The sequence below is a fragment of the Xyrauchen texanus genome, chromosome 36, assembly GCF_025860055.1.
Source record: "Xyrauchen texanus isolate HMW12.3.18 chromosome 36, RBS_HiC_50CHRs, whole genome shotgun sequence".
In the NCBI taxonomy this organism is placed as follows: Eukaryota; Metazoa; Chordata; class Actinopteri; order Cypriniformes; family Catostomidae; genus Xyrauchen; species Xyrauchen texanus.
In genome coordinates this window covers 28,199,093-28,217,192 of record NC_068311.1, presented here as the reverse complement: position 1 = coordinate 28,217,192, position 18,100 = coordinate 28,199,093, and the positions used below count along the sequence as shown (strand labels likewise).

Below are 18,100 nucleotides of genomic sequence, written 5' to 3'. Positions count from 1 at the left end.
GGGTTTTAGGAAATCTCATTCTACTGAGACATCTCTGTTAAAAGTTTTAAAGGAAGTTTTATTAGCCAACGAGTCGTTAGTATTTCTTGATCTGAGTGCTGCTTTTGACACGGTGGACCACAATGTTCTATTGTCTCGCCTAGAACAGGTCGTGGGCATAAAGAGTTCAGCCTAAAGTTGGTTTCAATCATACCTTACAAACAGGAGTTTTTCAATCAATATAGAGTAATTTCACTCTGATGCTGTTCCTTTGACTTGCGGTGTCCCCCAAGGTTCTACTCTAGCTCCCATACTGTTCTCGCTCTATATGCTGCTACTTGGTTCTATTTTTAAGAAATATGGTATATTTTACCACTGTTACGCAGATGACACACCCCTTCCCCTTTTCCCTTCCCCTGAAATCACAAGATCGGCTTAGACCCAGTGGTTGCTTGCCTTGTGGATGTTAAAGCATGGATGTCTTACATTTTTTTAAAGTTTAAACGAGTCTAAAATAGAGATTGTTGTATTTACCCCTTCTGATGCCAAGAGTATAGCCAATTTAAATCATCTAAAGTTAAAGCCAATTTTAACACCCTATATTAAGCCATACATGAAATTCTGGGAGTCCTTTTGGACAGTGCATTAAACTGGATAGACAAGTTAATCAGGTTGTAAAAGCGATTTTTTTATCAATGGCTTGAGTAACTCTCTGTACCTGGGGATTAGCCATTCATCTTTAGCTCGCCTTCAGATGGTTCAAAATGCGGCTGCTAGAGGTTTAGCAGGGGCTCAAAAGCGTGAGCATATTACCCCTATTCCACAGTCTTTACTTTGGCTACCTGTTCGCTATAGAATAGATTTTAAATCACCCTTATTGGTTTTTAAGTCTCGAAACGGTTTTAGCACATTCATACCTCTCTGACCTGCTGATAGATTACCACCCAAAGAGAGCTCTTAGGTCTGTCGATCAAAGCATTTTAGTTGTTCCAAAATCTAGGTTAAAGTGTAAGGGTGATTGGGCATTTGCCGTAGCCGATCCCAAACTTTGGAACAGCCTACCAATTCAAATTAGATCTGCCCCCACACTACCCATTTTTAAATCCAAGCTATAAACTTTTCTATTTGATCTGGCCTACAATTTGTGATGTGATGCTTTACTGTATATGCTCTGCTTTTGTGTCAAGTGTGACTTTGTGCCTGTCTGATTGTATTTGATGGTAATTTATGTTTTATTGTACAGCACATTGGTCAATGTAGTTGTTTTGAGTAGTGCTTTATAAATAAGTTGAATTGAAATGATACAGAGAGGAGGTGAAGTGGCTAACGGACTGGTGTAGAGCCAACAACCCGTCTTTGTTTATTTAGTTTTTTTTATTTATTTATTTATTTTACATTTGGCAGACGCTTTTATCCAAAGCGACTTACAGTGCAATTATTACATGGACAATCCCCCCGAAGCAACCTGGAGTTAAGTGCCTTGCTCAAGGGCACAATGGTGATGGCTGTGGGATTCGAACCAGCAACCCAGCAACCCAGTGACCTTCTGATTAACAGCCCTGTGCTTTAGCCACTACACCACCACCAACAACAGGACAATAGGCACAGTGAGTGACAGTGCAGCGCCGACAGTACACTGTAGTGCAAATAGATGACAGTTGAATGTAGACAAAACAAAAGAGATGGTTGTTGACTTTAGGAGAGCACAGAGTGACTGCTCTCCGCTGAACTTCGACGGCTCCTCTGTGGAAATCGTCAAGAGCACCAAATTCCTTGGTGTTCACCTGGTGGAGAACTTCACCTGGTCCCTCAACACCAGCTCTATTACCAAGAAAGCCCAGCAGCGTCTCTACTTTCTTTGAAGGCTGAGGAAAGCACATCTCCCACCCCCCATCCTCACTACATTCTATAGAGGGACCATTGAGAGCATCCTGAGCAGCTGCATCACTGCCTGGTTTGGGACTTGCACCGTTTCAGACCGCAAAGCCCTGCAGAGGATAGTGAGGACACTTCTCTTCCCTCCAGTGCAGCGCCTCCAGCGCTGCACTGTCTCTCACTGTGCCTATTGTCCTGTTGCACGTGCACTTTATATAGGTATGATATTTAGACTGTGTAGTCTCATGTGGTTCTGTGTTTGCCCTGTTGTTTTATTTAGCACCATAGTCCTGGAGGAACGTTGTCTCGTTTCACTGTGTACTGTACTAACTGTATATGGTTGAAACGACAATAAAAACCACTTGACTTGACTTGAATTGATAAATCCTTAAATCAAGCAGTAAGAAAGTACACCTTGATGCCTTAAGAATAAGATATATCATTTAGAACTTATTAAAATACATATGTAATTGCCTGACAGCGATGACTTGCTATAACCATGATTATTTGAGATTTGCGTGGTCATGTGAACTTTTCATTTAAATTACATACTGACATCTAAATAAGGGAAATTAGCAAATACTAAAAACTCCAGAAAAGGCACATGTCTATATCTCTAGCTCAGATGCAGCGAGAGAATAGATTCAGCCATCAAGAAAGTGCAATGATCCGTTTTGATTGGTCCGGCATCAGTTGTTCAAGCTCTTGTGATTGGTCATAACTTCATTGTCCCTGTCCCCGCCCAACACTGACAGTCTGCTCTCTCACATCTTGATTTAAAAGCGCACAAGTGAGTTTTACGGCAGGTTTATCGCAAAAGGCAGGAAGATTTGAAGTTGCAGTGCCAGATTTGACAGGTAACTGTAACTGGTAACTGGTTGTAATTTATGGTTGTACTGCGAAAGTGAATTAAAAGTACAAAAGTAAATATGTAACACAAGTTTGTGTCTGTCGTTGTATTTATGTGAATGTCATTTTACACATTTGTGATTATTTGTCTACAGCTTTGAATTCAAAACACAGTTTTTGCTTATTGCTTGTGAGTCCAGATTGCAACAAATGTTTATTTTACAAGTATTCACATCATTGCCATGAGTGTAAATTTCAACATACGAATAAACATATTTATTGTACAAGTTCTCAAATTCAAATCTACGAGCTCTCGAGTTTTGCTACTGCTTTACTTTCATAGGAAACAGTCAGACCGATCCCACAGGACTGTGCTTTAATTTGTTTAAAATGATACCTCCATGTTTTAAACCCCATGAGTGTAAAAATACAAATTAGTTTGACGTTATTAAAAACATAAGCTGTTGAGGAGCAACACATGGCTTGAAAGTCACAGCTGCTCCTGTATCTTTAACACTGACAAACCATCCATAAAACAGAAGAATATTAAAGCCATCTCACCAGTGCATACAGGCTTCATAATACCTCAATGCCTCGTTCGGGCTAATGAAGTAAACATTGCTGCTAATGCATCTGCTCACCTTCATCTTGGTGTTATGGGTGACAGCAGGTGTCGCGTCCTCTTTTGGGGGGATGTGTAGCTCCCACTTCCCATACTCCTTTTTAGTATAGGGATGTGAAAATTTATTCCAGCTATCTATTAGAAAACCAAAAATAAATAGAATATTGATTAGTACAAACATTCTACCACAATTTGACTAGAATATACATGTTTCACATTATGTATTCTCTCTGAAATAATTACCACTAATCATTTGTTTATTTAAAAGCAGTATAAGTAATGCCCTGTGATCAAAGACTACAGAATTTGTCCTGCAGCCTGTAAAGTTTGCCTCATTACTTCTTCCTAATGACTAGAATGTGCAGGCAAATGCTTACAAATCCTGCATTCATGCACTTTCTTAGTGAGAAATCACTATGCCAAACTTCTTTTACAGAGAAGAAAGCTCCTTATTGACTTCTGACTGCATGAAGTGTTGTCCAGATTTTACTTTTTGTCTTAAACTGAACAATGTACTTCCATCTTGATTAAGAAAACAGCCAACCACAAACTGACATAAGATACAGATGAACAGGCAGACCCGGGCCTAACTCTTGAAAAATGTGTTTGTATGATTTATGCAATTCTGTACTAGAACAATAAATCGCATCAGTACAATAAGGAAACTTGATGATGTACAAATTGTGGCAAGTACTCTCTTTTATCTTTCTATCTTTTTCTAATGCTCCAATATTTGCACAACAAACAAACTGAAAACAATACAAATATATGACTTTTTATTTAAAAAGATATTAAAATACACAAAAATTTGAATGCTGTTGCATTTATTTACTTATGTTGTTCTAAACCCGAATTACTTCCTTTTCTTCCATGAAACACAAAAAGAGAAAAGTTGCAGAATGTACTGGTCAATCTTTCCCATTTAATGGGGAGTTTTATCTTAGGGTGAACTACCCCTTTAAACTGCACAATCTGGAATCATGTCCCATTGAAACTGCCTAACCAATCATGCCATCTTTTACAAAAAATCTAAAATAATGTAAAGAAGACGTACTGAAGTCTCCAGTTAGGAACAAGGCCTCGGCGGCCGGTGCCCACTCCTTGAAGAAAAGACTATTGTCTGGCATCCGCTGTACGCCGTAACTCTCGTAGCTGCGTGTAAACTTATCAAAGCCTCCTTCGGCCTCCTCGAGTAGTGCGAGCTGCTTCTCAAACAGTCCATGCCTTCAAAAACAAAGAGCAGAAGGAAAACATCTTTAAGAAATAGTTACCATTTACTCACCATCGTGTCATTCCAAACCTGTATTACCTTTGCAAGAGAAAAAGTTAATTTTTGAAGGATATCCTTGTCTTTTTTTCATACACTGCATGGCCAAAAAAAAGTTGCATACTTTTATATGGTAAATGGTCTGCACTTATATAGCGCCTTTTTAAGCCTTAACAGTATTCAAAGAGCTTTACACTGCGTCTCATTCACCCATTCACACGCATTCATACACCAATGGCAGCAGAGCTGCTATGTAAGGTGCTAGCCTGCCATTGGGAGCAACTTGGGGTTCAGTGTCTTGCCCAAGGACACTTCAGCATGTGGAGTCGTGTGGGCTGGATTCGAACCACCAACCCTGCGATTAGTGGCCGACCTGAACCACAGCCGCCCCGGCTAAACTTCAGCTCTACATTTCATTGGACCACCTTTAGCTTTGATTATGGCGTGCATTTTGAAGCATAATTGAAAAGCCGCACAGAGACTGAGCCGGTGTTTCTGGTACCTAAGAGCGACGGGACAGTCCAGTTCTGTGTAGACTATCGCAGTGAATGCAGTGACCACATTTGACACGTACCCAATGCCTCGGATTGACGAATTGCTTGATCGGTTAGGTGCAGTTTAATGTATTCGACACTGGACTTAACAAAGGGTTATTGGCAGATCCCTTTAACTCCAATCTCTCGAGAAAAAAAACTGCTTAATGCCACACAGTTCATCTTACACCAATTTGTGACCCTTCTGTTCAGTTTGTTTGCCCCAGTCATGTTCCAGCATCTCATGGTCAAAATACTTAGACCCCATACAGCATATGCATGTACACTGCATATTTAGATTATAGAATTATATGTAGTAATGACTGGCAGCGGCACATGCAACATCTGAGAGCTGTCCTGAGGTCACTCACAGATAACACGAAGAAGTGCGCAATTAGGTGGGTGGAAGTTTGTTATCTGGGGTTCCACTTGGGCCACGGGCAGGTGCATCCCCAGGTTAACAAAACCGCAGCGATCACGGCCTTTCCAAAGCCCAAGACCAAACAGGAGGTGAGACAGTTTCTGGGGTTTCTCGAAGTGTATTAAGTGTATTAAAAGATTTAATCTTATTGAGTGTTGGGAATCTACGTGAATTGATTGCAATAAAAATACAAGACGCTGAAGGCAGAAAATAAAGGACTTCTCCGGACTCCTCCATTGCCCCAAAAGAACCGAACCTACTACAATTATAAACAATGTTTGTACTACAAAGTTGTATCTATCGTTTAATAATTTTAAATCTAACAAATGTATTTTTGGTGAAATTTGATTTGATTAAAAAAAAGATTATGTTTTCAAAAATATTTGCCACATGGTTTGATATTTTCTTTAAAAATGCAAATACATAGATTTTTAAGGGTGGCTTAATTGTCCAAATACTTTGTGGGGGCACTCTATATCGGATGGCTAAATATCTACCAATGTTTGGCCATTATGAGATTATCGGTTATAATCATGACCATTTAACAGAAGTGGTAGTTTCCCGATTACGTCAGTACCAAAATCTCTCTACAGCTTTATTAATGGATGCAATTTAGCAATTGTCGATGCATCTCATTTTGTAATAATTAAATTGTATACATCATTATAATCTGCATCCCTGCTCATTAGATAACGCTATCAATATCGTCCTCATAAAAACCGATCGAGTGAAAATATCCTTATGGCACCATCAATATCACCCATTTATTAAAACAATGCAGCACAATATCAGCTGAAAGTGGACGGAGTCATCATATGATGTGCAAGCAACTTTTTTGAGGTCACTATGTTCTCAAACACTGGCCTCTAAATCAACCAACAAAAACTATTCCTAGGCCCATACTTACAATGCCAGTGCCCATATCTGTTGCTCTAAAACGGCACATCAACACAGACCATCTAATCAAGAACACATCAGAGATTATCTTCCATAAAATCAAGGAAGCTTGGAATCGGTTAACACCTCCTTGTTCGATTCGCCACAGCCATTAAAGAAATCAATGTGTATGTGTGTGTGTATTAGGGACATGCAAACAAGGAAAACCTGGAACACATTGTTAAATAAATTACACAGCTTACAGGCATCTAACTCTGCATTGGCTGGTCTATATATTTACATAGTACACCATGCTCGAGTAAAACTGATGTCTATAGTGTATGTCTTTCCTCGTATACTGTATAATCTGTAATGTGCATTTAAATCCTGTAATGACATTCTGTATGTAACTGTCATCTGTATGTTGAAAAGCTGTATCTACAACAATGTCTACCAAGTCTAATCATATGGCATTAAAGTAGCTTTCTATTGTATTCTATTCTGTTGGAAGGCTTTCTGAGGATGAAAAATAGTCACATCACTTTATGTGAAAACGTCAACTGAAAACGGCCGTGACTTTCAAGAGCACAAAGGAAAAGTTCTGCCTTAACAAACATAATTTAAAACAGACACATTAGATAGAAGAAAGAAAGCATATCGATGTCTTCGGAGCACCACGGACAAGAATTGCATATTGTGATCCAAGCAGAAATACAGTCCTTCTCTCGAGTTTATCCTGTTTATTTCTAACAACCAATAATGCTGTTCCACAGCTGTACATTAAAAGTCACTTAACATCTGCTATTGAAACTTAAATGCTCACAACATACTAGAGAAGAACTTATGGCTAATTCTTATCCTTCAAAACAATCAATAGCACTTAAGATCCCCAATGCCTCCTGCTGTTTATTGTATTCCTTGGTAGGATGCCATCTCTACAAGAATTAAAAGCAGAATCTAAAGAGCAAAGCTCTAAGCTGTCTTTCCAACACTTTAAGGGGCGTTCACACATACAATGACTTGCTGTGACAACGTGACCGAAAGTCATTTATTTTAAATGAGATTTGGCGATTTCCAGCAATATGAGCGAAATCAACCATTAACATTACGCTTGAGATGTAAAGGCTTTGTTCAGACAGACAGTAAAATCGTTTTCCATTGTTTGGCGTCAAACCAAATCAAATCTAAATCTGATGTTTGGAAACGTAATCCAATGTTTTTGGAATTCACCTTATTCTGAATGGTCAGATCTGATTTTAAGAAGTATATTTGTCATTTAGGATGCGACACATATGTAACATAATACAAAGTGCACATTATTATTTGGAACCATTTCCAACTGCACTCATTTTCAGCAGCTACTCATTTTCAGTTGTTGTAGGAGAAAGTGTCTAGGCATTGTTACATGTACATTATTACTTACAAATTGATTTTATGTGCAGTGTAACCAAAGCCTAAGAACACATACTAGAATCCAACAGCACATGGGCATGTGAACTTCAAGTCATTGGAAAAGCTTATGGGTTGAAGAGGAGGGCGAAGCTCTCAGTGATGCCCATGGTAGAGAGGGCAAGCTGTTTCAGCCTGAATAAAAGTAAAAGCCTGTCTGAATCCTCCTAAACATGAACTTTAAGCCTGAAAAGCTGGCATGTCTGGCATGCTCTAGCAGAAGCCTTTGGGCTTGACCATTTAGAAGTACTGCAAGTCCCAGGCATCTTCATCTCTAAAACTCAAAACTAACCGTGCGTTCACACCAGAGGCGGCGAGAGCGTCAAATCGACTGGAAGTCATTCATTTTCAATGACAGCCAGCGTCTCTCGGCGGCGAGAAGTGGCGCAGCGAGTCTTGGGCGGTGTGGGCGTTAGATGAAAGTTCAAGTGCAGTCAACATTATGGTAATGAGCTGTGACGCGGTTCGGCGGCAACCTATTGGAATATAGAAGTGCTCCGCTCTAGAGAAGTCTAGAGAACACAACAGTGTAAACTTTGGTTCCCACCAAACATTAGTTCCGAAGATAAAATGGACGAGAAACTAATTATTGCCGTGGCGGGTTTCCGAGTAATATATGATCTGTCCCTGTTTGCTTACAGGGATATAAAACAACCAAGACCACAGTTATTATTACAAATGTATTTTATTTTGATAACAAACAACTATAATTTTAATTACTTTCTGCCATAGATCGATTTATTATTTTCACATTTTAAAGAGTTCATGAGGATATACGCTACTTGTGATTGGTCGGCAAAAAGTAAATGGTCGGCATGTCTGGATGTTTAAATTGCGGCCCCTTTAAATATAGTTCACAAAAAAAGCATTCTGAACAAACGTTGCCGCCTATTTCAACTACGTCAGAGCGTCCAAGAGCGTCCTCAAGCGTTGAAGGCAGGGCAGCCAGAGCGAATTTTTACGCTCTCGCCGCTTCTAGTGTGAACATACGGTAAGTGTCTGTTGGCATTTCAGAGCATTTAACCTCCACTCTCTGAGCACATTATTAGGTACACCTGTACACCTACTAATTTATGCGATTATCTAATCAGCCAATCGTGTGGCTGCAGTGCATAAAATCATTCAGATACGGGTCAGGAGCTTCAGTTAATGTTTACATCAACTATCAGAATTGGGGGAAATTGTAATCTCAGTGATTTTAATGGTGTCATGATTGTTGGTGCCAGACCGGCTGGTTTGAGTATTTCTGCAAGTGCTGATCTCCTGGGATCACAAAACACACAACAGTCTCTAGAGTTTATTCAGGATTGTGCAAAAAAACTAAAAACATCCAGTGAGCAGCAGTTCTGCTGACGGAAATGCCTTGTTGATGAGAGATGTCAACAGAATGGCCAGACTGGTTCGAGCTGACAGAAAGGCTACTGTAACTCAGATAACAACTTTAGTGAGCAGAATAGCATCGCAGAATACACAACACGTCAAACCTTGAGGCAGAAAAAGATCACGTTGGGCACTTTATTAAGACCATAGTGTTCCTAATAATGTGCCCAGTGCGTGCAAATGTTAATGTTGTCATAAGTATTTAATTTAAATATTTATTTGATTTTGGGGGCTGAATGAACACCTCATTTGCAGTGCTCCTAGGGATGTGCAAAACTACATATTAAGTCTAATTGAATTTCAGCATTATTATTGAAGGCTGTGAATTTGTTAAAAAGCAGTGCTTAAGATACTGTAGCTGTAACAGTGGTACTTTAATGGGGATAAATTTAAGAGATGCAAATTCAGTGTCTGACAATCGTGCAGTTACTGAGCACCAAACACATTTTTGTGTCCGTCTGTGCTGCTTTTCTATGTAAACTTGCACTAGATTAACTATACAATGCAGAATGTCAATTGACATATTTGGGATAAAATTAATGTATGAATGTGATGTCCTATTGTCAAGATTAAACCCCAAAAATCTGAGATTTAATTAAATAAATAGTCTGGATGTGCTATGCAGTTCGAAATGATATGAAGCCACCCGGTCATACACTGATAACACGTCATTATAAGCTTTAGCTCCTCTGTGTGTAGATGACACAGACCTGAGTGCTCATTAACCTTGAAGCGCACAGCACATGCAAACTATATATTTCTATATTTAAATAGCAGCAATTTGCGGTTTAATAACCACATTAAAGAGTCTTCTTTCAGTCCATATCTATTAGCTTTAAGGTCATCTACAGTATATGCAAGTATACTTCTAAATGTTGACCACATTTTTTTTCAGAAGATATAAGCATTTCAAATCTGCAGTCCAGCCTTGTCGTAAGCAAACCCGTGATGTGCTGTGTGTGTTTGTGTGCTGGTTATGGATTAATGTTGCCAGATCATAGTTCAGTTTTCAAGTCTTCGGAAAAACTGGCTCGTACTGAGATCACTTCTGAAGTTTCCCGGTAAGCGGCTCTGACATGAACAGTGGGGTATGAGTGTGTGGCTGTCAACTAAAGCCAAATGGCTATTTAAAAAAATTAAATGAGTCATTCGACATGTCCCGCTCCCACTTCCTGTTTTAGTAGGAAATACTTTAAATCACAAAATGAAACTGAGCTCGTCAAGGCACTTCACTGGGACTTTAAGTCATATAGTGAACTGCATATCTAAGTTAGAAGCTGTCATCAAAAACATACAAAATGAAAGTGCTTCATTTGGTTTTTGCCAAAATAAAAGCTCAATTTAACTAGATGCATCAAATTAAAAAAACCGCAAACAAAATATATTCTTACTGTATATGAATAATAATTGCTTAATAATTACTTGACAAAAAACAACTTATTGTGCTGTAAGGATCTGTATTAATGCACTTAATTTGATAAATATAATGCAATGGAATGTTGAAAAGTAAATGTTCTGTTTTCAATTGATTCAATTAATTCATTTGATTAAACAGTATTTTGACTAATACATTTTAATTGAACTTTAAAACATAGAATTCCCCCAAAAAACACATAATTTGGGAAAAAACATTATTTAATTACAAAAGAATTTAACAAATTATTCAATTTTACAGCATAGTGCAAGAACGGTTTCCAGGACACTTAAAAGGCAACACAAAAGCAAGTCACCTGACGGCTATTTGAAAGGAAATTAATCTCCTCTCCCCTCCCCGTGCACTGTGATTATGTGAGTCATTTTTATTATAAGAAATCAGTGTTTGAGGAGTGGATGGGGGGCTGGCAAACTGCCACACCGTAAGCCAGTAATATTCCCTGCATGTCCGCAGGCTCGTGTCCCAGATGATTAGAGTCTAGAGGAGAGATCAGAAACTGCATCTCAATCAGTCGGTCAAGGTGACTTCATAGGAAACTGATTTTCAACACGGTCATTACCACAACCGGAGCATCTGTAAAATCAGAACTTTGGCAAACCTGTGTATTAGTGATAATGAGTGCCAATTACAAGACAATACATGTCCTTTCAAAGAACATTCACAACGTTGAGGTTCTCAATTATGGAGAACAATCCTTAGTTCTTGGAGATTATGTAAAATGAAAATATCTACTACTTTCAGCCTTTTAAGCACAAACTAAATTACTTTGAAAGGTTTGCATAATAAAAACCCAGAGCTGCCCACTACCACTAGTGGACACCAGAGGACATCATCCTCCATAAATAAAAATAATTAGTTCCCATGAATGGCATGGCAATGACACAACCCAATACCAGGCTCATAGAAGACCTGTTTTAGCCCTGGTCTCATAAAACAATTTTTATGTGCCCTGCTGGGGGACTTGGATCTTGGGGGCCCCAGTGCGTCTGCACACCCTGCACTGCCTGTAGTTATGCCACTGTTAGCTGTACACATTTGTGGCAATTTCATGGAGAAATGAACACTACATAAAAGAATTCTCTTTACGAGTAGAAGGGCAGATTATCAGATTAACATATCACAATTTTTATTTGATTAATTGTGCATTCATAAAGAAAACGTGTGTGGTGCAAAACTCACCGTCATGACGCTAAGGTTCTGCAAGTGGTTGCAAAATGTTACTATGTGGTGGCTAAGATGTTCTGAGTGTTTTATAGGGCATTGCTTAGTGGTTGCAAGGGTGTTCTCAGAGGTTTCTTACTACCTCAAGTCAAATGAGCCCATCCCCATGTCTCTGATATTTTGGTCCCGAATCCGACATGACTCGGTGTCTTCCTTCAATGTAAATCTGTGACATTTTTATGCTTGTTTATTGTCCACCAGGCGAAATTACAAATTTGTTTGCTTAGAAAAGTACTATCACTTCTTGCTGCCACATTATTATACTTGACCTGAATTTTCCATGATCTCCCAATGTCTCCAAGATATTCTGGAGCCCAAATATGGATTGGGACCACAGGTACCTCTGTACACTGACCGAAGTCAAAACAGCCCACCTCCAGGTTTCTATGATATTCTATCGCCTGGATCTGAACAGGTCAATAGGATTTTTTTGACTGTTTTATCATCTGCCAGGCAAAAAGCACAAGTCCTTTCTCTTACAAAAGTAATAGCACAGCTCTCCTAAACAAGCCAAATGATTTGAGGTATCATTCATGTCCTTAGCACAAATGGTGCAAATCAAGTTGCATGCCCACTACTAGACCAATATGCCAGAGCCCCATGAGTTGGACTCAAACCAAGAACGCTTTGGTTAACTTACCTGGAGGCCTAACACAGTGTGGGACTGCTAGTTCAGTGTATCACACAGAGCAGAGAGTGTGTGACCCTTTGACCTTCCCAATGTCCTCATTGCTTTTCATTGATTTTTTATGTGCTACTACTTGTTCTCACAAATGTACAATTGGTTAAGTAGCAGTTCATACCCACTGATGCAGAAGAAATCAACTCAATGCCACCCACAATGCTAGTGAGCTGCTGCTTTGGGACGTGTCTGAAACATGTACAGCGACATGTATTGTCTATGACCCCATTTCCACCTGGTATTAAGATGCGTTGCAGGTAATCCGGTCACATTGTAGTTAGCCCTAAAGACAGGTCGTGTCCACGTCACATTTGAGATGAAAACGCAGTTGGAAAGATGCATATTTTATTTCCAAATGCCCAAAGTATACAAACGGCGTTGATTTATTACACGTTTGTTTACCCTGTCACAGCATTGCCACAATGAAGCGTGCAATCGTCATTTGAAGTCTGAATTAAACAAAACAATGTGAAGCCATGAAATCAACCAGAAGCTGCAGCACTATTGCCAGATTCCAAAGCACTAATGACAGACGTCACTGCTTTCAGTTCACAGTGATTGGCTGCCACCTGGCATTTTCCTCTCTTCATTTGCATAAACCTCAGCATTTCTTAACCTTTTAATGCTCTCAACTAGGGCTGAACGTTTTGGACAAAAAAATAGAATTGTGACTATTCTTAAAATATGCAATATGATTATTAACATAAAACAAAAACCTAGAAAGTGTTCCCCTTCTGTCGCTCTCTCCACGTTGTGTCAGAGAAGCTACACTAGGGGTCTCTCTTGAGCGCCGATATTCACCTCTGGACTATGAAAAAAGGCCAATGAGAGTTGGCAACCAGTATTTGCATGTCCCGCCCCCGGACATACGGGTATTTAAGCGGCGCAAATACGGGAGTTCATTCAGAAAATTTCTTCGGAGCCGATGGTCGTGTCTGCAACTGCTGCGTGTACACACCGAGTTCCTGTTATCCCTCTGCTGCATGCTGTTGGATTCTATGGCGCACAACAGCGGCTTTCTCCTGTTTGCACGGCTGTGCATTCCTGCCCCAGGGCGCATCGACAGTGCAGATTTAAAAACTCTCACAATTTTTTTCACTAAAAGAGTGATTTTATTTAAAAGAGTAATTTCCTCTAAAAGAGCAAAACACAGCGGCGTTGAACGTCCTTTTAAGGACGCGTCTTTATAAAGATGCCCTTCCGCCCCTGTGTTGTTCCTGGATGCGGTAGAGTGCTCTCCGCTTCTGACGGCCACATGCGCTGTCTCGTGTGTCTGGGTAGCGATCACACCGAGGCTGCGTTTGTGGATGGTTCATGTTCTCACTGCAAGAACATGACCATGACAATGTTGCTGTCGCGGCTTGCTTACAACCGTGAGCAAGCCACTCCAGCCGCCCCCCCGTGTTGCTCCTTCTTCCCACGGGATTGAGGACCATGCGGCTGGCGATGGAGGCGATTTGGGGATGGCAGCGGGTGCAGCTCCGCCGGGTACGCCCCCTCGGACCACCCGCGCCCCGACACGCTCGTTGATTCCCGTCCGTGCTCGAGGTAGCGGTGACTCGCCTCACAGCCAGTCGGCCGACCCTCTTGCAATGGAAGCCGATGAGCTCGCTGCGGCATCGGAGGGCGGGTTATCTGATGCTAAGGACTCCCCTGGGCTGCCGCTTTCGGGCCTACACACCCAGGCTGAGGCCGACGCACAGATGACGAACATGCTTTCCCGGGCAGCCGAAAGCGTGGGCTTGGATTGGAACCCTCCATCCTCCCCACAACCATCATGGCTCGACGACTGGTTCCTGGGGTCTGGGCGCCGCTCACAGCCTCGCCCCCCCCGGTCCCGTTTTTCCCGGAAGTGCATGACGAGCTAACGTCTTCATGGAGAGCACCCCTCTCCACTCGTCACATCGCCACAGGCTCGTCCGCCCTCGCCACCCTCGATGGCGGAGCGCGCCATGGGTATGAGGCGATTCCCCAGGTGGATAGGGCGGTTGCGATCCATCTATGACCCGGTACCCCTACCACCTGGCGAGGTCGCCCCGTACTCCCTTCCCGGACCTGTAGAGCAACCTCCTCACTGACAGCGAAGGCCTACAGCACCACCGGACGCGCCGCTTCCGCACTGCATGCCATGGCTCTCCTGCAGGTCCACCAAGCCAAGGCACTACGCGACATGCACGGGGGTGGCCCTGATCCCGACACACTGCAGGAACTGCGCTCAGCGACCGACCTCGCCCTGAGAGCGACGAAGGTCACAGCGCAAGCACTCAGGCAGGCGATGGCCACGTCAACTGTGGCTGAACATGGTCGAGATGTGTGAAGCTGACAAGACTCGCTTCCTCAACGCCCCTGTCTCCCAGTTCGGCCTCTTCGGCGACTTTGCCCCGCAGTTCTCCATGGTGAAGAAGCAGACGGAGGCCATCTCTCACATCATGCCTCGCCGCAAGCCTGCCGCCACGGCCCATGCCCCGTCTGCCCGCCGAGGGCGTCCTCCCGCGGCCAGTAGGCAAACCCCTGCTCCGCCTCAACCCTGGCCCAGCTCTCAGCCCCAGCGTCGAGCAAACCGCGGGAAGCGCACGCCCCCTGTCTCACGGACCCCCTCGAGGACCCGAAAGGCTCCCAGGCGCTCTCCTGTCAACGCACCCAGAGCTCAAGACGTTAGCTCCGGAGGTGGTAAGACTGCTCCGTCCCCCGGTGGAGGGCCGGGAGGAGAATCCTTTGTTTTTTCATTTGCCGCACCCCCTAATACGGGCTGCGGTACCCAAATTCTCAATAAAAGAGCTATTTCCTTTGTCTCTGGGGCACATGGCCCGCAAATGCCGTTCTCACGGCACTCTGCTTTCAGGCCTCAACAGTCCCGGCTCCATGGACGCGGTGTCCCCGCCTTCAGCGCCACGAATGTTCCCCGGCCGGCCGGTTCAGAAGAGTCCAGAGGATGCCAACATCAGACCTCCTCCTCAGTCACGAACCCGCCCCCTGCCGGGTACGCGGAGCAAGGTAAGTGCTTTGAGTTCATTCTCAGCACCAGAACCTCGGGACGCCACGTTGCCTCCCGACGCCACGTTACCTGTTCCGCACCGCTGCGAAGCCCCGCCGGGTACGTCCAAAAAACCCGTCCCCTTGGTGCCCCTAGCACGGAGTTTAGAGGCGTGGCTCTCACTGCCCAACCCGTCACGCTGGCTGCACCGGACCATTCGACTCGGTTACACAATTCAGTTTGCCAGGTCTCCGCCCCCCTTCGTGGGCGTACATTTTTCCGCAGTACACGGCCAACATGCCCTCTCCCTGCGCGAAGAAATCGCCTCCCTTCTACTAAAGGACGCGATAGAGCCTGTCCCTCCATCCGAAACGAAGAAGGGTTTCTACAGCCCTTACTTCGTTGTACCCAAGAAAGGCGACGGCTTACGACCGATCTTGGACCTGCGAGTTCTCAATCGGACCTTGTCCAAACTCCCGTTCAAAATGCTCACCCAGAAACAAATTCTATCTGGCGTCCGGCATCTAGATTGGTTCGCAGCGGTAGACCTGAAGGACGCGTACTTCCACGTCTCAATTCGCCCTCGACACCGCCCCTTCCTAAGGTTCGTGTTCGACGGCCAGGCGTATCAGTACAAAGTCCTCCCCTTAAGCCTGTCTCTGTCCCCTCGCGTCTTCACGAAAGTCGCAGAGGCAGCTCTTGCCCCGCTCCGAGAAGCCGGCATGCGCATACTCAATTACCTCGATGACTAGCTCATACTGGCCCACTCCCGAGAGTTACTATGCGCACACAGAGACCAGGTGCTCAGCCACCTCAGCCGTTTGGGGTTTCAGGTCAACTGGGAAAAGAGCAAGCTCTCCCCGGTCCAGAGCATCTCTTTTCTCGGTCTGGAGTTAGACTCAGTCCCAATGACAGCACGTCTCTCCAACGAGCGTGCTCAGTCAGTGCTGAAATGCCGCGCTTTCTTCAAGCCAGGCGCCATGGTCCCGCTAAAACGTTTCCAACAGCTCCCGGGGCATATGGCATCCTCCGCGGTGGCCGCGCTGCTGGGGTTGATGCATATGAGACCACTTCAGCACTGGCTCCGGACTCGAGTCCCGAGACGAGCATGGCGCCGCGGCACGCACAACATAAGTTACCTCTGCCTGCCGCCAAACCTTCAAACCCTGGACAGACCTCTGCTTCCTAAGGGCAGGAGTACCCTTGCAGCAGGTGTCCCGACGCGTTCTGGTCACAATCGACGCCTCCAAATTGGGTTGGGGCGCCGTATGCAACGGGCGCGCATATGCAACGGGCGCTGCGCTGGCACATCAACTGCCTAGAGCTGCTGGCTGTTTTTCTGGCCCTGCAGAAGTTTCTCCCATTAATTCAGAACAAACACGTCCTAGTCAGGACAGACAGCACCACGGTCGTAGCCTACATAAACCGCCAAGGCGGAGTATGCTCCCTCCACATGTCACAGCTCGCACGTCGTCTCCTCCGTTGGAGTCAGCAGCGACTCAAGTCACTGCACGCCACTCACATCCCCGGCAACCTCAATGTGATAGCGGACGCACTGTCAAGACAAAGCTTGCCCGGCGGAGAGTGGAGGCTCCACCCCCAGTCGGTCCAGCTGATTTGGGACCGGTTCGGCAAGGCTCAGGTAGACCTGTTTGCCTCCCAAGAAACCTCCCACTGCCCGCTCTGGTATGCCCGGACAAAGGCTCCCCTCGGGGCAGACGCGTTGGCACACAGCTGGCCTGCGGGGCTGCGCAAGTACGCATTCCCCCCAGTGAGCCTTCTTGCACAAGTGCTATGCAAGGTCAGGGAGGACGAGGAGCAAATCATTCTGGTAGCCCCTTACTGACCTACCCGGACTTGGTTTTCGGACCTCACGCTCCTCACGACAGCCCCTCCCTGGCGGATTCCCCTGAGGAAGGACCTTCTTTCTCCCGCAGAAGTGCGCAGTTAGGTCAGTGCTCGTGTTTCTTCAGGAGAGGCTGGAGAGGAGGCTGTCCCCCTCCACCCTCAAGGTGTATGTCGCCGCTATCACGGTAGACGGCAAGTCTCTTGGTAAGCACGACTTAATCGTCAGGTTCCTAAAAGGTGCCCGGAGGATAACTCCCTCCCGGCCTAACCTGTTCCCTTCCTGGGATCTCTCGGTCATCCTTACGGGCCTCCAGAGACCCCCCTTCGAGCCGCTTGACTCAGCTGGACTCAGGGCCCTCTCTCTCAAGACTGCCCTGCTGATCGCGCTCGCTTCCATCAAGAGGGTCGGGGACCTGCATGCGGTCTCTGTTAGCGACGCTTGCCTGGAGTTCGGTCTGGCAGATACTTTCGTGATCCTAAGACTGCGACCGGGCTATGTGCCCAAGGTTCCTACCACACCCTTCAGGGATCAGGTAGTGAACCTGCAAGCGCTGCCCCGGGAGGAGGCAGACCCAGCCCTTTCACTGCTGTGTCCAGTACATGCTTTACGTATTTATCTGGACTGCACACAGAGCACCAGACGCTCTGAGCAGCTCTTCGTCTGCTTTGGGGGACAGCAGAAAGGGAAT

General features: G+C 44.5%; 1 protein-coding gene across 1 annotated transcript in view; it reads right to left on the bottom strand.

Moving 5' to 3' along the window:
* LOC127630272 (1,4-alpha-glucan-branching enzyme-like) overlaps positions 1-18,100 on the bottom strand; it is a 234,992-nt gene that overhangs the window by 192,793 nt on the left and 24,099 nt on the right. The window contains exons 2-3 of the mRNA XM_052107764.1: positions 4,380-4,549; positions 3,345-3,460 (exon numbers count right to left, since the gene is read on the bottom strand). Coding sequence (XP_051963724.1) covers positions 3,345-3,460; positions 4,380-4,549 — 286 coding nt within the window. The remainder of the gene's footprint in view (positions 1-3,344; positions 3,461-4,379; positions 4,550-18,100) is intronic.